Here is a 26,793-nt window from a genome sequence, read left to right on the forward strand (position 1 = left end):
GGGAGTAGAATTACAAACAGTTGCCAGCACCGTGTGGGTGGTAGGAACTGTACCTGACTCCTTCTGAAGAGCGGCTAGTGCTCTTTCCTTCTGAGCCATCTTTCTAGCCCATGATTGAAGAATTTAAAACACATTCATTATTTTAATAAAGAGGTTCTTATTATTGTGTAAGAAGAAGTGAAAATAATGGAAGAGCCAGATGTTAGGGAGAATCGGAGAGAAACTCTTATCTTCTGGCCATGACAAAACTCTGCCCTCATGAACGAACTCACATGCACACAAGAGCTAGCCAGCTAACATTCCAGGTTGGAAGGAACTGGGGCTCATGAGTGTCAGCTCCTAGTGAAGAAGCAATTGACAGTTATTGGCTTCTGGAAAAGAAAGAGAAGTTTTCCTTTAAGCTTGTGACCTTTGGTTGGTTGGCTATGCATTAGTGGATGGCTCTATACCCATGCCTACATGGGCATCACAGATTGAGTTATTTAAGAAAAGGACAAATCAAAACATTGACTTGTGTGTGGGAGTTGATCTGGGAAGAGTTGGGAGAGGGATGGAGTGTGAATATTGTCAAAATATATTTATGTATGTCTGAAATTCTCAAAGAATTAATCTAAATACTGTGATGGTTTGAATGAGAAGTCTGCCATAAGTCTCATACATTTGAATACTTGGTCCCAGTTAGTGACTGTGTGGGAAAGATTCGGAGTCATGGCCTTGTGGGAGGATGTGTGTCACTGTGAAAGGGCTTAAGGTTTCATAAGCCTCTTGCAATCCCCAGTGTGCTCACTGCTTCTTGTTTGTGGAGCAGGGTGAGGGCTCTCAGAAGCAACTCCCAGCTGTCTGCTGCCTGTGCACCATGCTGTGATAGTTATGGGCTCTTGTTCCTTTGGAATCCCCAAATAAACTTTTTTCCTATAAGTTTCTTTGATCATGGATTTTATCACAGCAATAGAAAAGTAACTAAGAAGTTGGTACCAGGAAATGGACTATTGCTATGGACAGACCCGACCACATGCTTTTGTAGAAGAATGTGGAAGACTTTGGGACTTTGTATTGGAAAAGCAGTTCAATGCTTTAAGTAGAGCTTAATGGGTCATGCTTCCGAGAAACTCGCAAGATAGTGTGCTCTTTGTGGACTCTGTAGGCTCAAGAGGCATCAGAAGGAAACAAGGATGTTGACACCAGCTGGGATTGAGGTCATTCCTGTGATGGTTTGGCAATGATTGTGGCTGCCTTCTGCCCATGTCCTAAGAATTTGCATGAGGCTAACTTAGAAAGTAATAAGTAATTTCTTTGGTGGGTGTGATTTAAGACACATTAATATCGACTTTATCACATGCTTATTAGTAATTGCTCTTACGTAGGTCTGCAGTGAAGAAGAACAAATGGAATAGAAAGAAATGAAACAAGTTCATTTAGGAAAGAAAAAAGCAAGGCTTAGGCTGAAAGAGATAATGACATTAAGGAGTGGCCTGACATTGGAATAAAGGGAGGAGTGCCCTCAGGGCAAGACCCTGCCCAACTAAGCTTCCAGTTGGTGAAAAGGAAAGGCATAATTTTCTGCTCCTGAAAAGCAACAATTCAAATCCATCCTTGTTGTAATTCAGGGGGTCTAGTGCTCACCTCACTTGGTAGCTATAGTTGGCTATGCTCTCCAACTTATGCTCTGCCCTTAGAGTGATGAGAGATACAGTAGATACTACTCTATGGGAGGAGTTGACAGGAGCTGCTGAGGTCAGGCATGTGTCGGGGGAGACCTTCCTTACATGGAGGCTCTGAGAGGCCTTTGGGCGAAGCTGTGAAAGTGAAGCCTGGATTGCATTGTTGATGATGCCAGTGCCGTGGATGCCTGCCAGAGTGAGCTCTACATGGGTAGTGGAACCAGCCAGAGAGCAAGTGCTATCTTACAGGTAACAAAGATGGCAGGGAAGAGCCATGTAAGCCCTTAGACGTATAAAATCTGGGAGATCTGGAGTTTTCACTATACGGCTTTGGTCTTCTTTTGATCCAGTATTTTCTCACTATTCCTTTGTTTCTCCCTTTTGGAAGTGTAATTTTTTTTTGGAAGTGTAATATTTTGTACCATTGTATATTGAAAGTCTGTAATTTGTTTATTAAGTTTACAGGAGTTACAATTGAGATTTCCTGAGTCTTAGAAGAGATTTGAACTCTAAAGTAGTGTTCTCTAAAGTAAAGTAGTAAACTCTAAAGTAAAGTAGACAGAAAGACTATGGGAACTTTTCAGGTTGTATGAAATCCATTTGTGCATTGTGATTTGACTATGAGCCTATTGGGGCCAGGCAGTATATAGTAGGGCTGATTGGATGAAAATGGCCCCCATAGGCTCATTGTTTGAATGCTTGGTCCCCAGTTGCTGAAACTGCTTAGGAAGGATTAGGAGGAGGTGTGTCACTGGAAGTGGGCTTTGAGGTTTTAAGTCTCATGCCAGTCCCAGTGCCTTCTGCTGTGGCTGGAGACATAAGTTCCTGACTCCACTTCTTTGCTCTGCTATCATGGACTAATAACCTGAAACCAAAAGCCCAATTAATTTTTTAAAATAACTTTCCTTAGTCATAGTATCTTATCACATCAGTATAAATGTAACTAATATAAATACTGAACTTTTGAAGTGGTCATGATTTTAATAGTTTTCTGGGGAAAGTCTGGCTATGGCATAGGAAGAATGCTGCTGGTTTTTCTAGTTCCCAGCAAAGCCAAGAAAGAAGATATTCTAAGTAAACAACAGTCCTGTATTTCAGGAATACAGGAATTGTTTTCTCAGTAGTCTTAAAACTGGACTCTAAGCCCACTACTCTGTGTAATAGTAATATATGAAAGTAAATCAGCCATTCTTGTGTTATCAGGTTTTATTGTCTGGTTGCAAGTGCCAGTGTAGTGTTCATTCCATTGTGTTGTATGGAATGGATCCAGGCATAGTCTTAGTGATGAACTGTGTTGAAAAGTGAATGACAAGACTTTTCTCACTGTTGATTTGAGTAGACAAATGGGTGATCTCTGTCCAAACTCAGTTCTGCCAATGATCTTTGGTGAATTTTTCCAGTCCTCACCTGGCCAGTTCCCACAGTGCCATGCTAAGCTAATAACAGATTTTTGAGAAAGTTGATAATTGTTTTCTCTCTTGACCCGAAGCACTACTTTCTTGACTCTGTGTCAAAGACTCCTGCTGGACCCTAAGGTAAGCCAAGCCTGAACATCATCAATCCAGTTCAGAGACAGAGTATAATGCTGGGTTTATTTCTTAAAAAATTCTTAAAGATTGTGTGTGTGTTTGTGTGTGTGTAAAACATATTTCAGAGGACAACTTTCAGAAGTTGGTTTCATACTTCCTCTACTATGTGGCTTTCAGGGATTCAACTCAGGTTGGCAAATTTGGCCTTCACCATCTTGCTCTTCCCTGAGGGTGTATATATGTTTGTTTGTTTAAGTTTTGTGTGTAGGTCTTATCTGTAATCTCAGAACTGAGGGTGCTGAAACAGGAGGATTGTCAGGAGTTTGAGGCCACACTGGGCTATCTATTGATCAGCCTGGGCTACTGAGTTAGACCCTTTCTCAAAATGGGGAACAAATAAACTAACTCAGTAAAATGAATGTTAGAACCATGAGAGCCAAAAACAAGCCTTTGAGTAGAAGTGTGGTTACAGCTGTTGTCCTAATAGTCACGCTTGTTTGCACAGTTATTTGTACTGGCTTGGCATAAAGGAAGTGACCTGTCTCATCACATATCCCTTTGCAGGATATGTTTTAAAAATTCTTATTAAGAAAAATGTGAAACATTCCCACTAATACAGAGAAAAATATCATACACATTCAGTTGACATTACCACTTCTGAGAACATGTTACAGATGGGAATGCAGCCTCCTACCTTTCCCTCCTTACCCAGGCAGCAATATATGAGAGTCCTGTTTAATCTACCTTCTTGTTAATGTCTTTCATTGTCACACTGAAGATTTTGCCAATCCTATTGAATAAAAAATGATGGAGCTGTATTTTTCAAATTACTCTTGGAGTTTCTGAGAATGGATAATGCATGGAAGTGAGTTTTCAAAGAACTACAGTCCCAAAGCAGTAAAATATTGATTTGAAGTCATGATGAATTTATTACAATAGAAAATGAGAGAGTATCAACATGTACATATGTTAGTGAATTGGAATATTTTGGACATCCTCTTGGATTGGCCACTGAATGATGGATTTGGCTGCTACCCCCAAAGAAATCAGGATCAGGCTTCTTTGGACAGATTTGTGCCTCATTCTGGATAAAGCCAATACTAATGATGAATTCTGGTTCTTGGAAGCTTTTTGGCATGCTTACAGAGGTTCTTAGAAGTCTTTCTGGTATAATACTTTTGTTTTTCTGGTTTGCTTGCTTCTCTTGAAGTTTCCTAGATACTAATTTCTGAAATGGCCAAGTCCTAGAGGCTCTAAGTCTCAGAGGTTTCCTTTGAGCTTTAATTTTATCTAAGATTTAGCTTTTGGTGATCAACATACAGGAGACATCTGTTTGCATTGGTATTTGGTGACCTTTGGTATCTGGAGTAGCAGTTGATAGTTGACACTGATGGTAAGAAACCATCAATGTCTGCTGAGGGTTTGTCACTATGTATGTGTGCCTTGCCTACCAGAACTAAACCAACAAGATATGGGTCTCATTCAGCCCATTATCTTGTCAGTGAAGAAACAGAAAACCTGTGTATTGGTCTGAATGAAAATGACCCCTATAGGCCCATAAGGAGTGGCACTATTAGGAGGTGTGGCCTTGTTGGAAGAAGTGTGTGTCACAGGGGGTGGGCTTTGAGGTTTCAGCTCAATCCAAGCCCAGCGGTTCACTTGCTTTTCCTGCTGCCCACAAATTCAGATGTAGAACTCTTAACTACCTCTCTAGCACCATGTCTGCCTGTGTGCAGCCATGCTTCCCTCCATGATGATAATGGACTAAACCTCTGAACCTTAACCCCAATTAAAAGTTTCCCTTTAGAAGAGTTGCTATGGTCATGGTGTCTCTTCACAGCAATAGAATTCCACCTAAGATGATCCGCATCCCCCATGGTACCCTAATGTCCCTTGTGCATTGTTTCCATAGGCACTACATGCTGAATTGCTGTTGGGAGAGAGCACAACCAAATTTCCTTTATTTTCATCCTAAAACAGAAAGCTACTACCAGAACAAAGAATTGTAAAGTGTGAAAAGCTTTCCTGGGTATTCTGACCATCCTGTGGGTGCTAAGAGACAATTAAAATTCTGACATAGCCAAGACTGGGTTGTCAGTTTTCATTATAGAAACTTCTAGAAATCATGATTCAACAGCCCCTCTGGGTGGCCTGTTTTATTGCATTATTCTTTAGATTTTCAGGGATTTCACTTGTTAGATTTTAGCCAAATGCTTACTTAATGCAGATTTACATTTTAGGAATGTCATCTTCATAACTGTTTATAAGTGGTCATATTTCTGTAAATTTCCTCCATAACCTAAGTAAAAATATACCAAGTTATCAAAATTATTTGTAAATGATAAAATGGCATTGGTATTAAGAATGTGGTACCACTCCAAGGTGATGCCACCCTTCAGTGACTTTAGATTCCTCCATTTTCCAGAATCTGAAGCCTTATTGACTTCAGGATTGGTTCGGCCATTGCTGCACTAACAGCATACTTTAATCCTGAATGACTTAATTCACTGTGTTACAGGAGGAGCGGGCCTGCTTTTCATCCTGGCCGCCCAGCTAGCTTAACCCATGAAATAATCACACAGAAATTGTATTAATTAAATCACTGCCTGGGCCATTATTTCTAGCCTCTTATTGGTTAACTCTCACATCTTGATTTAACCCATTTCTACCAATCTGTGTAACACCACGAGGTCGTGGCTTACCAGGAAAGATTCTAACCAGCGTCAGTCTCAGGCAGGAGCTTCATGGCGCCTGCCACTCTGCCTTTTTCTCAGCATTCAGTTCTGTCTACTCCACCTACCTAAGTTTGGTCCTATCAAAAGGCCAAGGCAGTTTCTTTATTCAACCAATGAAAGCAGCACATAGAAGGACCTCCTACACCATCACTGAATGTTTACCTTTCACTCTCACTATTGTGGAATTTCTATCATGATCATAACATCTGGAACCTGTGATCACCAAGGTCACTACAACAAGGGAAGAGAGAACTGGAGGATCTCCAAGGAACAGACCTGTGTTTGCTTAGGCATCAATAACCAAGCTGCAGTGAATGGTCTCAGGGTGTTTGCATAGGTGACTGTGAGCTGTAGCTCCTTTATCTGGGAAGGAGAGTGAACTAGGGGTGCCTGTCAAGAAGCATTTACTCTAAGTGTTGGTGTTAGTGTGACTTGACCAGGACAATTGGCACTCTGTTCCACATTTTACCATTTTACCATTTCGGTCTGCCTGGTTAACACATATTATTATAGAAGTTTCATGTGCTCAGATTGGCAGAAGTGTGTTTTTGGCTTTGCCAACTGATATCTTATTTTTATCCAATGTCCTTTTAAGTTCCCCCTCCATCTGTTTTCCTTCTTATATTGCATATCCATGGCTAAAAGTTATGTTGGATTTGTTTGGGGAGAGTGACTTGATGTAATGGCTAAAATTTTAAGATTTAACGTTGGAAGAAAAAGGGATACAATTAGAGAATTAGGACCCATTAACTCGCAATATTCAACTTCCTTTTCCTTCGTGTCTGCTCAGTTCAGCATGTGCTACTCTAATTAGGATGATTTCCTGTTACTAGCATGACAAGGAAAGCTGGGGACAGAGGAAGCAGTAAGGAAGAGGGAACCCAGTGAGGCCTTTTGGGTTGGAGAGGAGGGAAATGGGACTGTAAAGCTGCCTTCAGTGGAGAAATGCTGTCTGTTTGGAGCAATGAAGACACTACACACACACACACACACACATCTTTAAATACAGCACAGACAAACACCCTCCAGCTCCTCTAATGCCCCTTTGCACTGATGTTGGCTTTTAGAATTTCCCAGGTGTCATTAAATTTTCCCCTCCTCCTTTCATGAGGCAGCTACTTTTTCTTTCTGAGGAGGTACAGGAAGACAATTAGTTAATGAGGCCTCCAAGGAGGACATTTGGCAAAGAACAATGAATATTTAGTTTTTACATATCTAGTATGGAGGTAGGAATGAGTAGTCTCACCTCTCTTACAGTTGGTTACTGTGGTTTGGATTGTAAATATACCACAAAAACTTGTTCCCTAGGGTTTACTCTTGGGACATGGCAAAGCTTTGAGATAATAGTGCCCTGTAGGTGGTCATTGAGAACATTTCCCCGAAGAGGAGTATGGAATTCTTGCCTCTCTCTTTTACTTCCTAGACACGAGGAAGCAGGTTTATACTTTCATATCCTCAGAGGTGCAAATAATGACAGACTTAATCCTCTGAAACAGTGAGCCCAAACAAGCCTTTTCATGTCAGTTATCTGGGGCATTTTGCTGCAGTGTGGAAACCTCACATATGTCCCCAGGGTGTGTGTTTCCTAGACTATGGAACTTCTCCTTGTGATAGCAAGTATTCCACTTATCACTTTCCTATAATTACATCTTTGAAACCACAGTGGTACCTACAATGTTCTGTTGGGCCTCCCACCAAATAGTTCACAAAGTGACACCATATGCTGGAGGGAGTCCAAAAGAAGATACATAGCTCATGCTCAGGGCCAGAGCTTTTGTGTGGAAGAGAGGCATCAGGAGGGTACTGAACTCTACACACAGAATGGACTCATAGTTGGGGCCTGTTGTTGCATGGGAAGAGGGAACTACAGAGAGTTCTAGATTCTCTTGAACTACATGTAAGATGTCATGTGAGCAAGAGAAGAGTTCTGAGTGTATGGTGTGAATGCTTTGCCCACAGGGAAGCCTGAGGCAAGCCAGGTTTTGAAAGGAGCATGGCCAATGCTGTGTGACACGTCCCTAGCTTCCCAGACTGCTTCATGATAAGCAACACGAGGGTCTTCTTCCTTCCAGCTTCTGCCCTGAGCCTTTCCCCTTTAATAACTTACTAGTCACCCTCAATTTCCAAATGGGGATATTGACTCAAGGAGAGATTCCACATGTTGTCTAGATTACCTGTTAGTAAGTGATATAGCTGGAATTTGTCTGCCTCCAAGGTCAGTGTTTTTAGCTAATCTACTCTTTAAGTATACCAGCAGCAGTAATGAAACAGTCACACCTAAGCTGAGAGAATGGTGAAAGCCAGTGATTTACTAGAACCCACTTTTCCCTGAGGTGGACACCGGGCCTGCTCAAGTAGGAGCAGCTTTCTGCGATGGCCCTTATGTCCTTGTACTCCTCAAGAGCAGATGCTGTCATGTGTAAGAATCTGAGCAGGAAGTGGCCACTAAATGTGCCTTTGTGGAGCAGAGCAGAATTGGAATTCGTCCTTCCGTTGATGAGCTCTGCTGAGGAACTTCTGGAAGATGAAGGGTGATGACTCATGGCCTATGTCTGCCCACCGCTTTATCTGTGCGCAGACTCTGCCTTCTTCCGAGTGAGTAGAACTGCCCTACGCCCACACTTGTACTGAGAGGTTTTCCTCTTCTCAGTCTAGCTTTGAGAGCACAGAAATTTCCAGGAAAGGTAAGAACTCAGGCTGCTAGGAACCAGAGTTTACAGTGCGGGAAACGGCATGGCATTGTTTCCCTTCAGGAACCCAGACAACGCTCTCTGTCAGTACTGGGTAGGTGTGATGGTATTTAATTCTAATGATTTTCTGTTTTATGTTATGTGCATTGGTGTTTGTCTGCATTGCATGTATGAGGGTATCAGATACCCTGAAACTGGAATTACAGACAGTTTTGAGCCGCCATGGAGGTGCCTGTATTTGAGCCAATTCCTCTAGAAGAGCAGTCAGTGCTCTTCAACTGCTGAGCCATCTCTCCAGCCCCTCTAGTGTTTATCTAAAGTCAAAATGCGAAGCCGTTCTGTCACCATCAGGATCCTCCTTAATACCGTCCATAACTTTGATCACCCTTCTCCCAAGCTGCTCTGCCTAATCCTGACCATTACTGATCTCTATGTTTCTGTAATTGTATTATTTCATATTGACACAAAAAGGGAATCATATAGGATATGATTAAGGATAGAGAGTCATGAGGTCTGCTGTGTCTTACCAGCTGTTCATCCCTTCTTGTGCAGTATTATGCCATGGTGTCCTCACAGCTGTTCTGATCATGTACTAATTGAAGGAGATCTGTCAATTGCCTGAGGCCCCTTGGTTCATAGAATGGGTTGGCCTTCTTGGGGTTAGTTGACTTTTTCTTATTTTTATATCAAATACTTTAACTTAAAAGTATTGGTTAATATATGTGTAATGTTAATTGTTGGGGAATATTATTGTAAGGAGTGTGGCTTTTGATTATGCTGCATTTGTTTGACCTGTGAAGTTGTGATTCTTTGCCTGTCTAAAATACCTGATGGTCTAATAAAGAGCTGAATGGCCAATAGCGAGTCAGAAACAAGGATAGTCAGGGCTGGCAGGCAGAGAACATAAATAGAGGGAGAAATGAGGGAAAAGGGGATTAAGAAAATATGGAGAGATGGGTGCTAGGGACCAACCACCCAGCTACAAAGTAAGAGTGAAAGTTAAGAAAAGCTGGCAAGACTTTAGCCAAGCTAAGGCTGGGCATTTATAGATAAGAATACGCCTCAGTGTGTTATTTATTTGGGAGCCGGGTGGTGGGCCCCTCAAAAAGCCAAAAGAGAAAAACATCACCACAGTTAATAGAAAAACGTTTATTGCTATTATTCTAGTCAAGTTCCCTGTATTCCAAGATGTTATAAAATACTGTGTACAATGGTGCGGGCTAAGTCCTTGAAAACCTCACGATGATATTGGTCATGATCCTCCCTCCAGAGCCTAATCCTGTGTAGCTTATAAGATGTGCTCTCTGATGATGCAGACTACAAAGTGAAGTGGCTTAGTGTTGGTGAGCAGAGCTAACACCAGGGAGGAAAGACTGCAAACAAGGCACATTCACACAGTTGTCTTTACGATATACGGTACAGATAGTGCCAAACTGTTCAGCTTTGTCTCGGAAATGGTGTCTCTTGATAATTAGCATGACTCCAGTCAAGGAATTAGAGAGGTCTCTGGATTTTGTGTTTGGGCTAACATGAAAGGACACCTTTTCTCTTGGTGTAGATGATTATGAAGCAGATGGTCTAACAATTGCGTAACTCTGTAAATTTCCAAGTTCTGGAGCAAACCCAGGGAGGAAGCAGTTTTCCTAAGATCCTTCTATTGATTTGTTTTCTGTTGGGAAAGGTCAACGGCAGCGGTGAAACATCACAATTAATATCTGTCCAATAGCATTCAGTGATACGATCCAGCACTTGCTGTATTGACAAGTGAGATTGATGCCCGGGGTGACAGCTGCAGCGCATAGGGAGACTGAGATCAACATGGGCTGTGCAGTTCCTCCCGAAGCTCCTGGAAGTCAAGCCTTGTTTCTTACTTACTATTCCGTTGAGAGTGGGATGCAGTTTGATTTTTTTTTAAGGTTTGTTTTTAAATGTCATCTTTTAATTATACTTTGGATAATGATGAAGAGATATGCAATTTGGTTATGAGAATAAATCTTAAAAGGCTCAGTGACTCCTTTATCTGCTGCTTAAGACAACTCCCACTAGTAAAGAGTGTTTCATTAACTGTCAGTGCTTGGGAATTGTGGAATTAGAACAGTTGACATTCCTTTCATCATTCATAGACTTAAGTGGCAATGGCATTACTTACTCTAAATTAAGTTCCTTTCCTGGCTAAAACAGATTACAACAGTGTCACAAGAAATAGAGCACTGTTAACTTTTATTTTGGAAATCTGTTTGTCTAGTGGAGAGATGAAAACAACTGTCATTTCTTTTCATAGAGAAAAAGATGAGACTTCTAATTTGATACTTTAGAGATTCTAGCTATGGGTTGAAATGTTTGAAAGGGACCTTGTTATGTTTTCATGTCTTCCACACCTGTAAAAATATAGGGCATTCTTCTTAATATGTACATGATATGTATATGTGTTACATATGTGTGTATACCATGCATGCATGTGGTTGTGTGGGTGTTGATGCACACACATTAAGTGGACTGGTGAATAAATGATAACTTTAAGTGTATATATTTTCTATTTAGGCCACTGTGTTGTATTTTATACCTGGCAGCTCCTGGACTTATCTTTTTTGCTCAGGAAATGGCTGGGTAAGGTGACTTAAGTACCAGCAGAGCAATAAGTGGCTATTGTCTCTGTAGAAAAATTATATTCACCCTGCTGCCCAAGACAAGGCTCTTGGAATCAAAGTGTCCTGATAATTTTTGCCCAGGGGATTTCCTGAACCTCCTTCCATTTCTGCTCGGTTGTCTTGAAAGGCTTTGTAATATAGAGAACTCCCTGATTTCTGCTTTGTTTTCTGCTTGTGGACTTGTTTTGATAACTCTTGTTAATAAAGAAATCTAGTGATGCATTGGTGTGAGTGCAAGCATTTCCCAGCCCTGGCAAGTGTGTGCAGCATCTTTGGAGCGTTTTCTCAAGCACATTTTATGGGTGTGACTTACCTTGTGAGAAGCAGCATATAATGATTCCACATTTAACTGGGCGTGAAAATTAATGATCACCTTAGTGTACTTTTAAAAGTATTACCCAGTTTATTTCAGGATCACCAGAAAATTTGGAAGAGCATATTATTACTTAAACATCTGTATGCAGTTTAAGCAATTTAAAACAAAACAGAGTAAGTAATAATGTGAAAACGCCTCTCTTGTGGTGGTTCATGCCTGGAATCCTAACACTTGAGAGGCTGAGGCAGGAAGGTTGTTGGAAATCAGAGATGAGCTTGCATTACATAGTTCCAGGATAGCTTGAGCTATCTCAAAACAGACAAATGGGCTAGGGATCTAGTTTGCTTGGTACACTGCTTGCCTAGTGTTCTTGAAGATTTGGTTCTTAGAAGTGCATAAAAGCAGGCATGGTGGCCCATTCCAATAATTCCATCCCTGGGAAGCTAGAAACAGAAGTATCAGAAATTCCAAGGTCATCTTTGGCTACATAATAACAACAAAAAAGCAACCCTTCATTTCAAGTCATATAGTAAGCACAGTCCTGTAATCCCAGCATTCAGTGGAGGAGGCAGGAGGCAGGAGATCGGTGCCAGTTTGGGCTATATAGTGAGACCCTGGCCACAAACAAAGGAACAATACATAAATCACAGTTTCTTTCTATAAAATGGAAAATATTTTTAGTATTAAACTATAAGGTGATTAAACAAAGCTTTTAAACTATGAGGAGGCTGACTTTTGCAGTAAGATAACTTGTTTGCAACATGTTACTCTAAAGAATTTTACACTGAAATTTGAAGGAAATAGGCTGAAATGTAAGAAAATATTTTTGGGATAGTCTGAGGGAGGCATTAAGGGCATGTAAACTTGTTTGGTGACTTGAATATCACTGTATTTAGCTTTTAATTCTTAATTAACACTGAGAGAAGCACGATGTATGATATTCTCATGTGTTTTTAAGCTCTGAATTTTCCTGTACTGTGCTCTGTCCAGTTTGTTCAGCTTGGCCAGTGCCATGTTTCTGCCTCCATTTGGCTGCCTTATTTTTGCATCTGGTTGATAATCTCACCCCCAACACCCTGCAGTCATTTAAGAATTTTTCTGATACACTTTTCCAAACATACTTATAAGCCCATTTTAAAGTAACTCCTTCCTGTGTAGTCCCAGAGAACCTCATTTTTAGCACACACAGGATTTATGGCTCTCGCCCTCTTTGCTTTGAAAGTATATCTCCCATAGTGGCCTGAGCTCTCAAGCTCTGTGCTCCTGGATTCACATCCTAGATCTGACACTTACTAACTATTGGCCAACAAACCTCAGTGCCAGCTCTCCTTAGAGACATTTCCACTTTAGACTTAGATAAGCCAGGCAGTTATGTTTCTTTGGCCCTTTAAAACTCAGTGACCTAGCCAGCTAGCTCAGGGGGGTGGCTTTAAGAAGTAAGGAGTATTAGGAAAGCATTCTTTCTCTGTACAGCACCAGGTAATTACAGCAATACTCATGGAACCATTTCTGAGAGCAAGACAGGAAGATAAAAGAGAAAGGTTCCTCCATTGTTACTGGAGGTTTCTCACCCTGCTTGGTCCTGCAGCTACTTTTAAAGTCACCACTCAGAGACTTAATGTAAATTAAAAACTGTTTGGCCTATTAGCTCAGGCTTATTATTAACTAGCTCTTACATCTTAAATCAAACCATTTCGATTAGTTTATATTTTATCACAAGACTTGTGGCGTGTTACCTCATATCTTGCTTCTCAGGCGGCTGCTTGCCTTTTCCTGACCCCGCCTTCTTTTTCCCTGTCTCAGTCAGGCTTTCCTGCCTAGCTATCTTCTGCCCTGCCATAGGCCAAAGCTGCTTCTTTATTAACCAATGGTAGTAAAACATATTCACAGCATACAGAAGAGTATCCCACATGAGAAGTTTGTTTCTAGGCATGACAGTGTTAATATCTTTCCTGACTCAGATGATAATACCACTTCACTACATAGGGAAAAATGTCTTAGTTACTCCTGTGGGGCTGTACTTTTACATTGTGATGCATATTGAAGAAACTAGCTAAAGTAAAGCACCAAGTTGCCCTCTTGAGGTGTCCCTGACACTGCGTGATTCAAGTCTCTTCTTTCCCTGTAAGGAGTAGCCGATGGTATATTTATTAATTTAATATTCTTAATACTTTTATGATGAATCTTTATAATTTTCTTTGACTGGTTTCTTCCTCTCTCTCTCTCTCTCTCTCTCTCTCTCTCTCTCTCTCTCTCTCTCTCTCTCTCTCTCTCTCTCTCTCTCTCTCCAGAATTCCTAAATGCTTCCTGATCTACTTTCATTGCTATTTACACTGAAAGTTCATAATATTATTAATACTCAAAGCTCCATCACTGGTGTCATTGAGACCTGAACTTTGGCTCTGCACATCTCCCAGGGACTTTGAAGAAGGCAATCTGAGACACAGATGAGAGTTGGAAGCTGATATTTGCTGTCCTTAGGGAAAGTGTCCAGAAAGAAGTCTGTTCATTGAAATTGCCCTTTATCTCCATCAAGACCTGTCATCCAAATAGCGTTCTATATTTCTCTTCTTATTGCTCACCATCTAAGGTTTTATACATCTTTCAGCAAGAAGCAAAACCATAGCTAATGGTGGAGTAATTCACATCGCTCATCATTATTCATTTCAAAGACAGATGTAATGTGAAGATTCAAGGCTCTGCACTTACCTGCTCCCTTCTCAGTACACTAGCATCCAACCGCCAGCTTGTTGCCTCTTTACTTGCTGGCTGGTACATTCTAGTCATTGTATTCTCTAGTGACAGTAGCTAATGTGGTAAGAGGAGAGTTCTAAAGGGTCCTTTTTCAGAGGTGAAACTCTAGCCAGTGAGTGCCATAGCAGATTTCTCTTTCTGTCTGCCCATTGCCATCCATGTCTTTTCCTTGAGCAGGTATTTGAAGAGGAATCAGGCCCTTGGGGGTTGGCATATCACTATCCAAACTGCACAGAGCATGCTAGTACCTGGGAAGGCTACCCATACAACACCTGGATTAAATTCTAAAGGATCAAAAGGGTGAAAATTCCTGTGTTCCAAGTCCCTCAGAGAAATTGAGAATGCCTGTAGAGGGGAGTCCCTCTGGTAATCGCTTCATGTACTGTTGACTGGCATATGCTCTAGAAATTTCTGTTTCTCTTAGGTACAGAAAACCAAATCCTGTGCCCAGGAAAGAAAGGTCCTGGGCCAAAGTGAGTTCCATGAGGCAGATGCTGGTATCTGTGGGGTTTGGCTACTCCAAAAATGGCCTTTATGGTAGATCTGACCTGCATATGCACACAGAACTGATCCTGGGTGAGCTATCAGAACTAGTGCTTAGTAGTGGCACTGGATGAAAGCTTTCACCTCCCTGCATCATTACTTACAATGATCTTCATAGGAAAAGCAAGCAGTACATTGCCCAGAGAGACACTGTGCACACAGAGGCAGGAGTAGAGAGGCCTATGCAGCGACATCCATTCTGATTTCTCTACTTCCTACCTACGATGTGGTCCCTGGCCTCCTCCTTTTAGCTTCACTTCTTCAACTGTTTCCTTAGGGACAGGCCACTGAATGATGACTTCAGCTGAGCCCCAAGATCAATCTCCTGCTATAATTTGTATTTTATTGAGCACTTACTTAGATTCAGCCCAAGTTAAGTCCTGTAAAGTGAAAGACATCATGGAGTTCAAAGCTGTTAAACTTTTTAAAACTGTTTTTTACTTAATGATATAAAATACTTCATGTTTAGTGAATATATAAAGCTTGCCTTGTTGGCCTGTTTGAACTGTACAGTTCACCACTGATTTCAAAATAGTATCACCTCCTCCATCAGCAGCATTGTACCTATTAAGTAAGAACTCCCCAGTCATCCTTCCCACCCTGGGAACTACTAATCAGTTTGCTGTCTTCATGAGTTTGTCTCTTCTAGAGACCACGTGCTTGACTTCTTTGTGTAGCACACTACTTACAGAAGTCACATTGCTATGCAATCTATCAGAACATCATTATTTTTCCACCCAGTTGTATTCAGTTATATGTAAATCATGCATTTTGCTCAACGTTCATTGCCGTGGGGCAATGGTCTTGTATTAATAATACACTGATTGGCCAGTGGCTAGATAGGAAGTATAGGCAGGGCAACCAGGCAGGAAGTAAAGGCAGGGCAGCCAGAACAGGAGAATTCTGGGAAGAGGAAACTGCGAGTCTGCAGTCATCACTCAGCCACAGAGAAAGCAAGATGAGAATGCCTTGCTGATTAAAGGTACCAAGCGATGTGACTAACACAGACAATAATTATAAGCTAATTTAAAATGTAAGAAAGAGTTAATAAGAAACCTGAGCTAATAGGCCAACCAGTTTATGATTAATGTAGACCACTGTGTGTTTCTTTGAGACTGATTGGCTGAGAGACCAGACAGGACAGAAACCTCTGTCAACACTTCATCTATTGAAATGCATATTAGTTATTGCCACCATTTGACTTGGATCAATAGTACTGAACACCAGTATGCAATTGGTTGAGTCAGGGAAGGAGGAGAGAAATGAAGAGAAGGAGACTGAATGTATTACTGTGACATATTTTGAACCTATAACATTTTTTTGTTTGTCTTAAGAGTCAACCCCAGGCATTGTACATGCTAGATGAGTGCTGTACGTCTGAGCTGTTGCCCTCCTACCCTAATTCAGTGACTTCTTAGGAGTCACCAAAACTACTTTTTGTTTTTATTGTTAAATGTGTGAAGTAGATTCTCATTGTAGTTTTAATTTGAGCTTCCTAGTTACTAATGATGTTAAGCATCTTACTATGTTGGCCACTTCTGTATTGGGGAATTTGTGCAGATCTTTGCCCCCTTTCCAATAGGGTTGTCTGTGGTTGCACTGGAAATTCCATTCTCACCTTGAACAGTCAGCCTTTATCAGACACATGGCAGATACCTACCATTCTGTAGGGTTAGACTTCACACTCCTGAAGTGTATTGATGTAAAAAAAAAATCTAGATGTTGATGAAACTCAGCTTCTTTCGTTGGTTGCCTGTGCTTTTGGAGGTGGAGAGAGATTTTATCCCAATTTTTTTGAAGAGTTTCAAACTTTTAAGCCTTAAATTTAGATTTCCAACCTATTTTAGGTTTTGAATAAAGTGTCAGGTGGGGGCAGACAAGATGGCTTAGCAAGTAGAGGCAGCTTTTTTGCCAAGCTCTAACTACTTTGTTCTTCTTGATGCTCTGGTAAATGAAGTTTTTTTTTTTTTAAAAAAATCAAATTGTTTATTATTGATATTTAGATATATTAATTTTTACAATTTGATTATATATTATTTTTGTAATTTTGGTTATGTATTACTCAACTTCTGAATTTGTGAGTTTATGTTTTTCATAGATTCATTAAAGTTTTCTACATGGAAAATGGTATCATCTATAAATAGAAATAATTGTATTTTGTAATATCCAAATGGGTATCTTTTATATCTTGTTCTTGCCTAATTTTGTGTGTGAATAGTAGTGGGGGTTGCCAAACATGCTTGTCAGTTCTTCATCACTTAATATGATGTTAGCTGTGAGTTATTCATACACAGTCTTTTTCATGTAGAGGAATTCCATTGTGTTCTAATTATTGAAAATTTATTTAATCATGAAAGAATGCTGCGTTTTATCAAATGCTTTCACAGTATTAATTATGATAATGGTGTGGTTTTTCCCTTTTTTCTACTAGCTATATTACTTTCACTGGGTCTTATGGTTTGCATTTACCCTTGCATGCATTCCTGCACAAATCCCATTTGATCATAGTGTATAATCCTTTTAATATGCTGCTGAATTTGGTTTGCTAGTAATTTGTTGAGGATTTATGCATCTATAGTCATAAGGGATATTGGCCTGTGTTTTTTTTTTCCTAGTATGCCCCCTCTGAAATTTTACTTTACTTTAAAACTCTATTATCTTTAGTTTTAATGAAGTTTTCTCTCATGTTATAACTGCTGAAGAAATTTTCTTCTGGGAATTTCTTTACATTTTTTTTAATATAAGAGCCAAGAATGCATACTGCTATTTATTAGCATGGCAAGGGTTTAGAATGCAAAACTTTAAAAGGAGACCATGAAAACTTTAGTGATTACAGCTTTTGAAAGATTTGTTTTTATTTGAGTGGCTGCCAGGTGCGTGTGAGTAAAGGTGCCCATAGATGCAGAAGAGGGTACTGGATCTCTTGGAGATGTAGTTACAGATGGTGTGAACGGCTGGGGTGTGGGCACTGAGACACAAATTCAGAGCCTCTGGAAAATCAGCACATGCCCTACTGAGCCAATTCCTCAGGCTTAAATTATATCCCTCGTGAAGATTTTATCCTGTCTCCTGGGGGTTAAATAGGCCACTGATAGAAAATAGTAGATGAAAGAGGAAAGACCCTCTCATCGTCTGAGGAAAGAGAATCGCAGTCTCCCCGTGTTCAGTGGTGGGATCTGCCTATGTGCTTTTTCTAGCCTCCCCCCATCCTGGAATTACATTTATTTTAAATTTTATCTTTAGTCTACAATCCTTGTTTATATGTTGCAATCTCAGATGGAAATCTGAGACAGTGATTAATATTTCAGTCCTTTCTCAGTAGCTGTAGAGGCAAGGGCCTGAAGGGCCAGCCATCTCATAAGCACATCCATGGATTAGAATAATCTAAAACCATAGGATCAGTTTTGTTTCTCTATTTTCACAGTGATCGTATCTTGCTGTCTTTTCTTCCATTGCCTACCACCTACTCTTCCTCTCTTCCCACAACTTTTCCTTCTCTGGACTCTCACACTCTCTTCCTCTCATGCTGTGACTGGCCTTCTTTCTTTCATAGGATGTTCAATCATTGCAGAATGGCATTCATTAGAATGTCTGGGTGCCTCTCATCACAGGGGTTCTGTTGGTAAGGATACCCACCTGGTGACTCTGTCTTCCTATATTCTGTGGTTCGAGAATGAAGAGGAAATCCTATTGTAAGCTCTGTCCAAACTTGAACACCTGTCAGTTCATTACAGCCAGCTATGCTGAAGAGCCGAAAGATTGTCCCCACTTCAGCTGACAATGGTTTCCAGTGTTGTTTATTTATGGCTTGCTCTCTTTCACAAATAATTTGAAGCATCTTATAAAATACATAGAAGAGGGTAAAATAAGTAGTTGAAATAATCAGGACAACATGGAAATCAGGATATGGAAATAAACCTTGGATAGGAGTCACATAGACTGAAATCATGGGTGATTTTTTTCTTCAGTTGTTGAGTGGATGTACATGATTTGCTCTAAGTTTCCACAGGGCTGAATAAAAAGTGAATTATTATGGTCGATTATGTAATGCATAGCATCCTCAAAGTTAAAAACAGCCCAGTTCTGGAGGAAGTCTTTTCTGTTCATAAGATTCAGGAATTTTCTTAGATATGAGATCTATTTATTTTTTGAAGCCTCCTATAGAAGACTGTGTTTGGTAACCAGCATCCCTAACAGGCCTTCCTCGCATTATCTTAATAATTTAATGAACCATTGTATAGTGCTGAGTGTATTTCAGATATAAGTCTTGATGGGACCAAAACAAAGTGCTCTTTCTTGAAACTTTCCTTTCTGATTGAGTGTCACACATAAGCAAGCTTTTATAGTTTTTGAAAAGACAATATTTCTGTTGGGGGAGGAGTGATTACAGATTTTTGGGGAGGCTAGAGTTATAAAATTCCCTTATGTTGGAGTTATAGGTTTTGTGAGTTGCTTGATGTGGTGCTGGAACTCAAACTGCAGTCCTCTGCAAGATCAATACATGCTATTAATCACTGAGACATCTCTCCAACCCATCAAGCAAACCTTTTGGCCATAACAGTGATGAGTGTTAGAACAGGCATTGGCAGAAAGCTCATCTGGAGTTTCCAAGCCCACTTCTCAGTACACCAGGGTATTAGAGTAATGTTCCTCAGGGTTATAGGAATGAGGTCTCATTTCCTCTTGCAGATCCTTGAGAATTCCAAAGACCATATGGCTGTTCATAGCCATCAAAGTCCATTCTCTCTCATCTGTAAGAATGGAGTCTTACATAAAAGAGGCTAATCTCAGGCATGAAATCTCATTCTTTATGGGTCCTCACCACACTTGTGGAGGGCTTTCACTAGGACATGTGCATGGAGGTGAATTTTATTGAGAAGTTAAAGACACACCCCAGCTGGTATGATTCCAGAGTTTCCAGGGGGATATTGTAGAAGGAGTGCTGGGCGGGCTGCCTCTCCCCGCCCCCGCTCCTGCACAGCTAGCTTATACCTTGAAATAACAACACACAAATTGTATTCATTTAAACACTGCCTGGCCCATTAGCTCTAGCCTCTTACTGGCTAACTCTCACATCTTGATTAATGTACCGGCAAGTACCGGCGGTACCGGCGGTTGTACCTGCGAGTACTGGCGGTACCGGCGGTCCGAGGAATTAGGAAGTGACCAAGATAGTCCTTTTATAATAAATCAGTTTTAATAAAAGGGGGAATAAGGGAACTTACAGAACCAAGGGTTCAGCGGAGCAGCGGGTGACGCGGGGAATAGCAAAACGGGCTCCTCCCGGCGCCCCGATGCTATTTAAGGGGTATCCTACCACGCTGGGGCAGCCACGCCCCTGAACGCAGGGATTGGGCCAGCTGCCCCAACAGATTAACCCATATCTATTAATCTGTGTACCACCACGAAGTGGTGGCTTACTGGGAAGATTCTAACCTGCATCCATCTCGGAGCGGAGAGCCTCACTTCCCTTCTTCCCAGCATTCTGTTCTGTCTACTCCGCCCACCTAATTTTCTGCCCTATCAAAAGGCCAAGGCAGTCTCTTTATTAACCAATGAAAGTAACACATAGAAGACCCACCTGCATCATTTAAGTGTGGAAATAAAGAAAATGTAAAATTAAACATTGTCTTAGATGAGTCCACCCTTAAGCCCTGCCACTAAGAGTAAGAGTCATGGCCAGGGTTCATCAGAGCACACCAGGCATCTGTGCGAACTTGATGCTTTCTTTCCTAAATGCACATTTTACTTTGTTCCCTATCACAGCTGGTGCTCAAGATCAAATTGGCTGGGCGTTTGGTCTCGGGTTAGAAAGACTGGCAATGATCCTCTACGACATCCCTGACATCCGCCTCTTCTGGAGTGAGGACGAGCGCTTCCTGAAGCAGTTCCACGTGTCAGACATCAATCAGAAAGTCAAGTTTCAGGTAGGATGAATATAAGAATTAGGATAAAGTTGATAAAAATTGTCATCAAAATAGAGGAGTATCTTCTAATTGAAAACTGATGAATTTTTAAATATTATTTTAGAATTCAGGTTGACAATCTTGACTGTCAACTTGATGGGTTTTAAAGTCATCATGAAAATAAATCCATGGGCATTTTTTTATGTTGTGGTGGTTTGGATAAGTTTGTCATCATAGACTTATGTGTTTAAGTGTTTGGTCCATATGGAGTGGCACTATTAGAGAGTATGGCCTTGTTGGAGGAAGTGTGTCACTGTGGAGCTAGGGTTTGAGTTCTCATATATACTCAATTCATACTCAATGACACAGTTGCTTCTTCTGCCTGCAGATCAAGATGTAGAACACTTATCTCCTTCTCTAGCACGGTGCATGCCACCGTGAAGATAGTGGACTAACCCTTTAAAACTCTAAGCCAGCCTGAATTAAATGTTTTCCTTTATAAGAGTTGCTGTGGTTATGATTTCTCTTCAAAGCAGTAGAAACCCTAACTAAGACATATGTCAAGATCAGAAAACCCACCCTACATGTAGACAGTGCCGTTCAAAGAGCTGGAGTCCTAAATTAGCAGGAGAAGGAGCTGTGCACAAGCACCCATACTCTCCCCTTGCTGACCATGGACTTGCTGATTATGGCTGTCTGTCTGTTTCTTCTTCTGCTATTTCTTCCCTGCCATAGTAGATGAACTATATCCCCCGGATCTTTAAACCAAAATGAACTCTTCCTTTTAAAATAGATTTAATCTATGTTATTATTCTTTTTTGCATTTTAAGTTTTTTATTTTTTTTAAAAAAATTTCTGCCTCCTCCCCGCCTCCCATTTACCTCTCCCTCCCCACCTCTACTCCCCCTCACTCTCCTGTCTGAAGAGCAGTAAGGGTTCCTTGCCCTGTGGGAAGTCCAAGGTCCTCCCCACTCCATCCAGGTCTAGGAAAGTGAGCATCCAAACAGGCTAGGCCTCCCCAAAGCCAGCATATTAAAAATTTCATACAGTATATTTTGATCATATTCAACTCCTTTCCCAATTCCTCCCAGATCCAAAATTCATTCTATACCCACACAACTTTATGTTCTTATTTTTTTAAAAAAATAACATGAATAAATTAAAGCAGTCCAGTTACTGCTGGTTTTATCGGCATCCACTGTGGTGTAATCCATCCATCAGATGGCACCCCCTTGAAGGAGGCTAATTCTTCTTCTTCCTACAGGTCTCCACCAGTAGCTTCTTAGCTAGGGACGTCGTAATCAATCCCCCTCTATATACTGGGATTTTTGTCTGTCTTGAACTTGGATTGGTCTTGTCACAATTTCTGGAGTTCTTATGTGCAGCTGTGCTGTGATGTCCAGAAGGCATTGTTTGCTGTCATCATCAACTGCCTATGACTTTTACAATCTTTCCACTCTTTCTTTGACAATGGCCCCTCTGATATTGGAAGGAGAAGGGTGTGTTATAGATGTCCCATTTGGATCTGAACATTCTACCATTTTATTCTCTTCATCTTGACTAGTTGTAGGTCACTGTCTATTGAAAAAATAAAATAAAAGCTTCTCTGATGAGGCTTGAGAGGCATATTAATATGTGGGTATAATGATATAATGGTAGGTCATTGGGAGTTATTGTAATATCATGTCCTTTTACTGTAGAAATTGTAAATTGTTTCCTAGGTCCTAAGTCCTGTCTGGTCACAGGTATCTGGATCTTATAACAGTATCAACTATGGGTTTCATCTTGTACAGCATGCCTAAGTCTAATCAAATACTGTTGGTTGCTCCTAGGACACTTATGGAACTATAGTATTCGTGAGCTACTCTAAAGAGGCAAATTGTTATTATAGGTTTTCATATCTTAGTAAGACTGATAACTTTCTTCATCCGTTGGTGTGCATAACACTGTTTAACACTATGAAAGCCATTCATTAGGGATAAAGCTTCCAGATCAGTCTAAGCTTGATTTCTCCATATTCTATTGCTCTGTAGTTCAGTGTGTCTTCAGCAATAGGACTTGGAAGGTGACTAAGAGCAATGGCAAATGCCTGTAATATGTGATGGTCTATGGGACCTTACAGATCAACAACTCCAAAAGAGGTAACCCATTCCTGACACTGGGCTTTTGATGGCGTAAATCACAAACAATCCCACACCAGTTTGGAATTATGATTAATAGAATGGTTATTTATTTAAAGGGGAAAAAACTTACAGATCACCGTCCCAGACAACAGCCCTCTGCGCAATCAGGAAGGGAGCCTAGTCATCAGAAGCAGAGCCGGAAGCCAGAGAGAGAGTGGAGGGAAGTGGCCACATTTTTAAAAAGAGAGACCACGCCCCAATGGGCTGGTATCTCAGCGGCTATTGGCTGAAGGAGCAGAAGGAGCTCCCGCAACACCTCCCCCTTTTGTTTAAGTAAGAGAATTCTAAACCTACTATGAAATTATATATAATAAGCACAAATATCCTATTCCAACTAGCTTAAGTCTTGTATAATAAATAACTTGGCCAAGTCATGAGAGGAAAGTAACTACATTTATATAGTCTTCAACGCCATCGAAGATCTGAGAAGGAAAATAATGTTACCTGAGTAATTAGGAAGTGCATTCAAACCACTTCTAAAACATGCAACAAATCACAGAGACAACTAGCTACCTGGACAATCACCCAAAGTCACGTTTGCAGCGTTGAAGCAACCAACATTGGCTAAGGCCTAATGTAACTGACATACCATTTTCAAAGGCAAGAAACTTTTCAGAACTATCTTACCCTGTCTTGGCAGGATATGACAGTCCTGTTTTATCCATTTATGGATGCTCTGTATCTGTCAGTGGTTGAGGTATGGGCATTTCTTTGCCCAAAGGCCAGTTCTGCCAAGAAGAAAGGCTCCACATGGAGTGTCTTTGGTGCTCAACATTCTCTCGGGAATAGATTGGTGTTGCCAGGAGCAATTGTGTCTCACTACCAAATTATTTGTCTACCATGGAACTCTGAGTTAAATTAAAGGCCATTTTCTACAGCTCTTTGAAGAGGTTGAAGATTATCTATCTATTCTGAGTATAATCTCTATTTATCTAATGAACCTGATTAGTCTAATTATAAATGACAAACATAGATGACTACTGATCTATATAATTCTCAATACCTATCTAACTTAAAGACTAAGACAATAAACAACTGTGCAATAAATGAGGACAATATGACCTCCAAATATAAACAATGTACAAATATATAATGCAATATGGTAAATACATACAATATATATATATATATCAATACAATATATATCAACACATAAATGTTTTAAACAGAGGTAGAAACATGCATGCATACAATAGTCAATATAATTTGTACCACCAACATTCTGCAGGTCTTGGTGTTTTATCACAGCAGTATGTTGACCGAGGTTTCTGTTCCATCTAGTCCTGCAGTCATTCAGTCCTAAAGAAACACACAGAGGTCTACAGTTATTATAAAACCGATTGGCCCATTAGCTCAGGCTTCTTAGTTTTATTAATGTAGACCTCTGTGTGTTTCTTTGGGACTGAATGACTGCAGGACCCGGTGGGACAGAAACCTCGGTCAACAGCAGTAGAGACCCTAATTAAGACCAAGTCTTCTACAGTAGCTGTTTTCTCATGCAAACATTTCAGAAGGTGTAGTTTTTTCTTTAAAAAAAAAAAAAAACTCTTTGGGGGCTCACTACCCAGCTGCCAAATAAATACACAGAGACTTATTTTATCTTCTGAATGTTTTGTTTCTAACCGGCTTTTCTAGTTTAAATTATCCTGTTTCTCTTTAACTATGTTTTGCCTCTGGATTTTTTTTTACCTTTCTTCTATATATTTTACTTTCCTTCTTACTCTGTAGCTGGCTGTGTGGCTGGGTAGCTTTCCCCTGGCATCCTCTTCTTCTTCTTCACCTTTTCTTGTTCCTCTCTCTTCTTTTGGACCTAGATATATCCTCCTACTTATTCTCTCTGCTGCCTAGCTATGGCTGTTCAACTCTTTAGTAGACCAATCAGGTGTTTTAGGCAGACAAAGTAACACAGCTTCACAAAGTTAAACAAATGCAACATAAAAGAATGTAAAACATCTTAGCATCATTATGCAAATATTCCACAGCATAGATTAATGTAGCACATCTGAAACTAGTATTTCACAACAAGAAGGTCTTTGGTGTTAACTATCCCTCCCTGTACTCCGTCTACCCTGCTCTCTCAGTTCCAAGATTATTGTTAAGATTATTCTTCTTTCCTGATTTTTAGCACTGTGTTCTCCCCATCTACTAACCCCTGCCTTTCCCATGGAAGCCCCTACCATGACCTCTTAATTTCTTCACCCAGTAACTAATCCCAAGACCACTTCTATACTTTAAGGTATTTGTTATAAATATTACTGTTTTTCAAGAAACCAAAGTATGTATCAGTTTCTATTGTTGCTTTGACACATGACTACAAAGTCAGAGGTTTAAGCAATATGAAGTTGTGTACTTTCCTTAATGTAGGAATCGGCCTGTCCAAAGTAAAGGTAGCAGTAGGTGTGCTTCCTTAGAGCGTTTCCTGGGGACAATCTGTTCCTGTGCTTTTGCCAGCTCTCTAGGCCCCTAACATGACTGCGTATCACATGGACTCTTTACCCCCTGACATCTCATTACTTATTCTGAATTTTTGCCTTTTTCTTAGAAGGATTCCTGTGATTCCATGGTGTTAGCAACATAGTTCAGAAAGCTCTTACCTGGTTTTTGTTTGTTTTGTTTTGTTTGAGACTTAGTCTAATTGTATTGCCCTGACTTCCTTTGAAGTTGCTGTGTATACCAGGCTGTCCTCAAACCCCCAGATATCAATGTGCTTCTTGGAAGGCATCCAAGTGATGAGAATCAAAGTATGCACCACCATGCCCATCCTGTCCAGACCTCTCCTCTGTAAAGGTGTAGGAACATATTCACAAGGTCCAGGGTTCTAGATGTCTTTAGGGAGCATATTTGCCTGCCACTCTCTCCTTTTCGCATAAAGTTGCTTGCCATTAACTCTGCTAATTTTTTTTTTGAAAAAAAATTATTTTATTGGAACTCATCTGAACATCAGATATACCTGCTGTTGGTTAGCCCCTTCCTGGACTGTCTTTCTCTGCCTCTTAAGAGTGTGAGCCGATAGGGTGGCGCTGTTTTAGCATGCTTTGTTTCCGATGCAGTTCCTTAGCAGGCTTTGATGCCATTTGGGCAGGTGCATGCCTGCACCTTTGCTGTCCCCACTGTGCTGTGTCCTCTCATCCACTCTGTCTTTTCTCTCTTCCCTCCTCCCCTGACTCCTTCCTGCTGGCCTCCTTTTCTCAGATTGTCCTTCCAGGTTTTGGTAATAGATTTCTATTTTGTAAAAGGGTTTTGTTGTACCAGGTTTTGCATCTCCACTAAATCTGCTAATTTTCTTAATGGCACTTTTTTTTTTTTACTGTTTTTGTAGAGTTACCATGTTTCTCTTCGTAAGAGGGACTCAGAGTATCTTCACAGAAGCAGCTGTTTGTATTCCTAGAGAACACTCTCGCCCAGACGAGAGGAGTAGAGATGCTGAGGAGAGCCTTCTGTGGCTGTGGTCTTACAGCCTATGACTTCTCTGGCTAGGAACCTCCAGAACCCTGTTGTGTGGAGGCCCTGGTTTGTCTTCATCTTCCCTTGGGCCCTCCTAACTTCTGCCCCAAGCTCTCTTGACCTCCGTAGCTGTATCCTCTGCAGGCTCTGTGGTCTTGTAAATCAGCTCCTAGATGTGAGGGTGCTCAGGCTGCTAGGACAGTGTCTGATTTAGAGCACCCTGAGGCATTATCTAGGAGACTCTTGTAATACCTTGAGAGCCATATCTTAGACCTAGTAAGTAGGAAACTTGAGTTAGGCCATTTTATGTTTAGGTGTCAGCATGCACATTTCTATCAAAGACTTTGCCTATGGCAGCTCTCTTCAGCCCACCTGGATAATGCT

General features: G+C 40.7%; 1 protein-coding gene across 3 annotated transcripts in view; it reads left to right on the top strand.

Annotated features, from left to right (window-relative positions):
• Positions 1-26,793, top strand: part of Fars2 (phenylalanyl-tRNA synthetase 2, mitochondrial) — a 373,884-nt gene that overhangs the window by 188,928 nt on the left and 158,163 nt on the right. For all 3 annotated transcript variants that reach the window (XM_038333514.1, XM_038333513.1, XM_038333512.1), the window contains one exon: positions 20,643-20,803. In XM_038333514.1, the coding sequence (XP_038189442.1) occupies positions 20,643-20,803 (161 nt within the window). The remainder of the gene's footprint in view (positions 1-20,642; positions 20,804-26,793) is intronic.

Source organism: Arvicola amphibius, chromosome 6, assembly GCF_903992535.2.
Source record: "Arvicola amphibius chromosome 6, mArvAmp1.2, whole genome shotgun sequence".
Classification (NCBI taxonomy): domain Eukaryota; kingdom Metazoa; phylum Chordata; class Mammalia; order Rodentia; family Cricetidae; genus Arvicola; species Arvicola amphibius.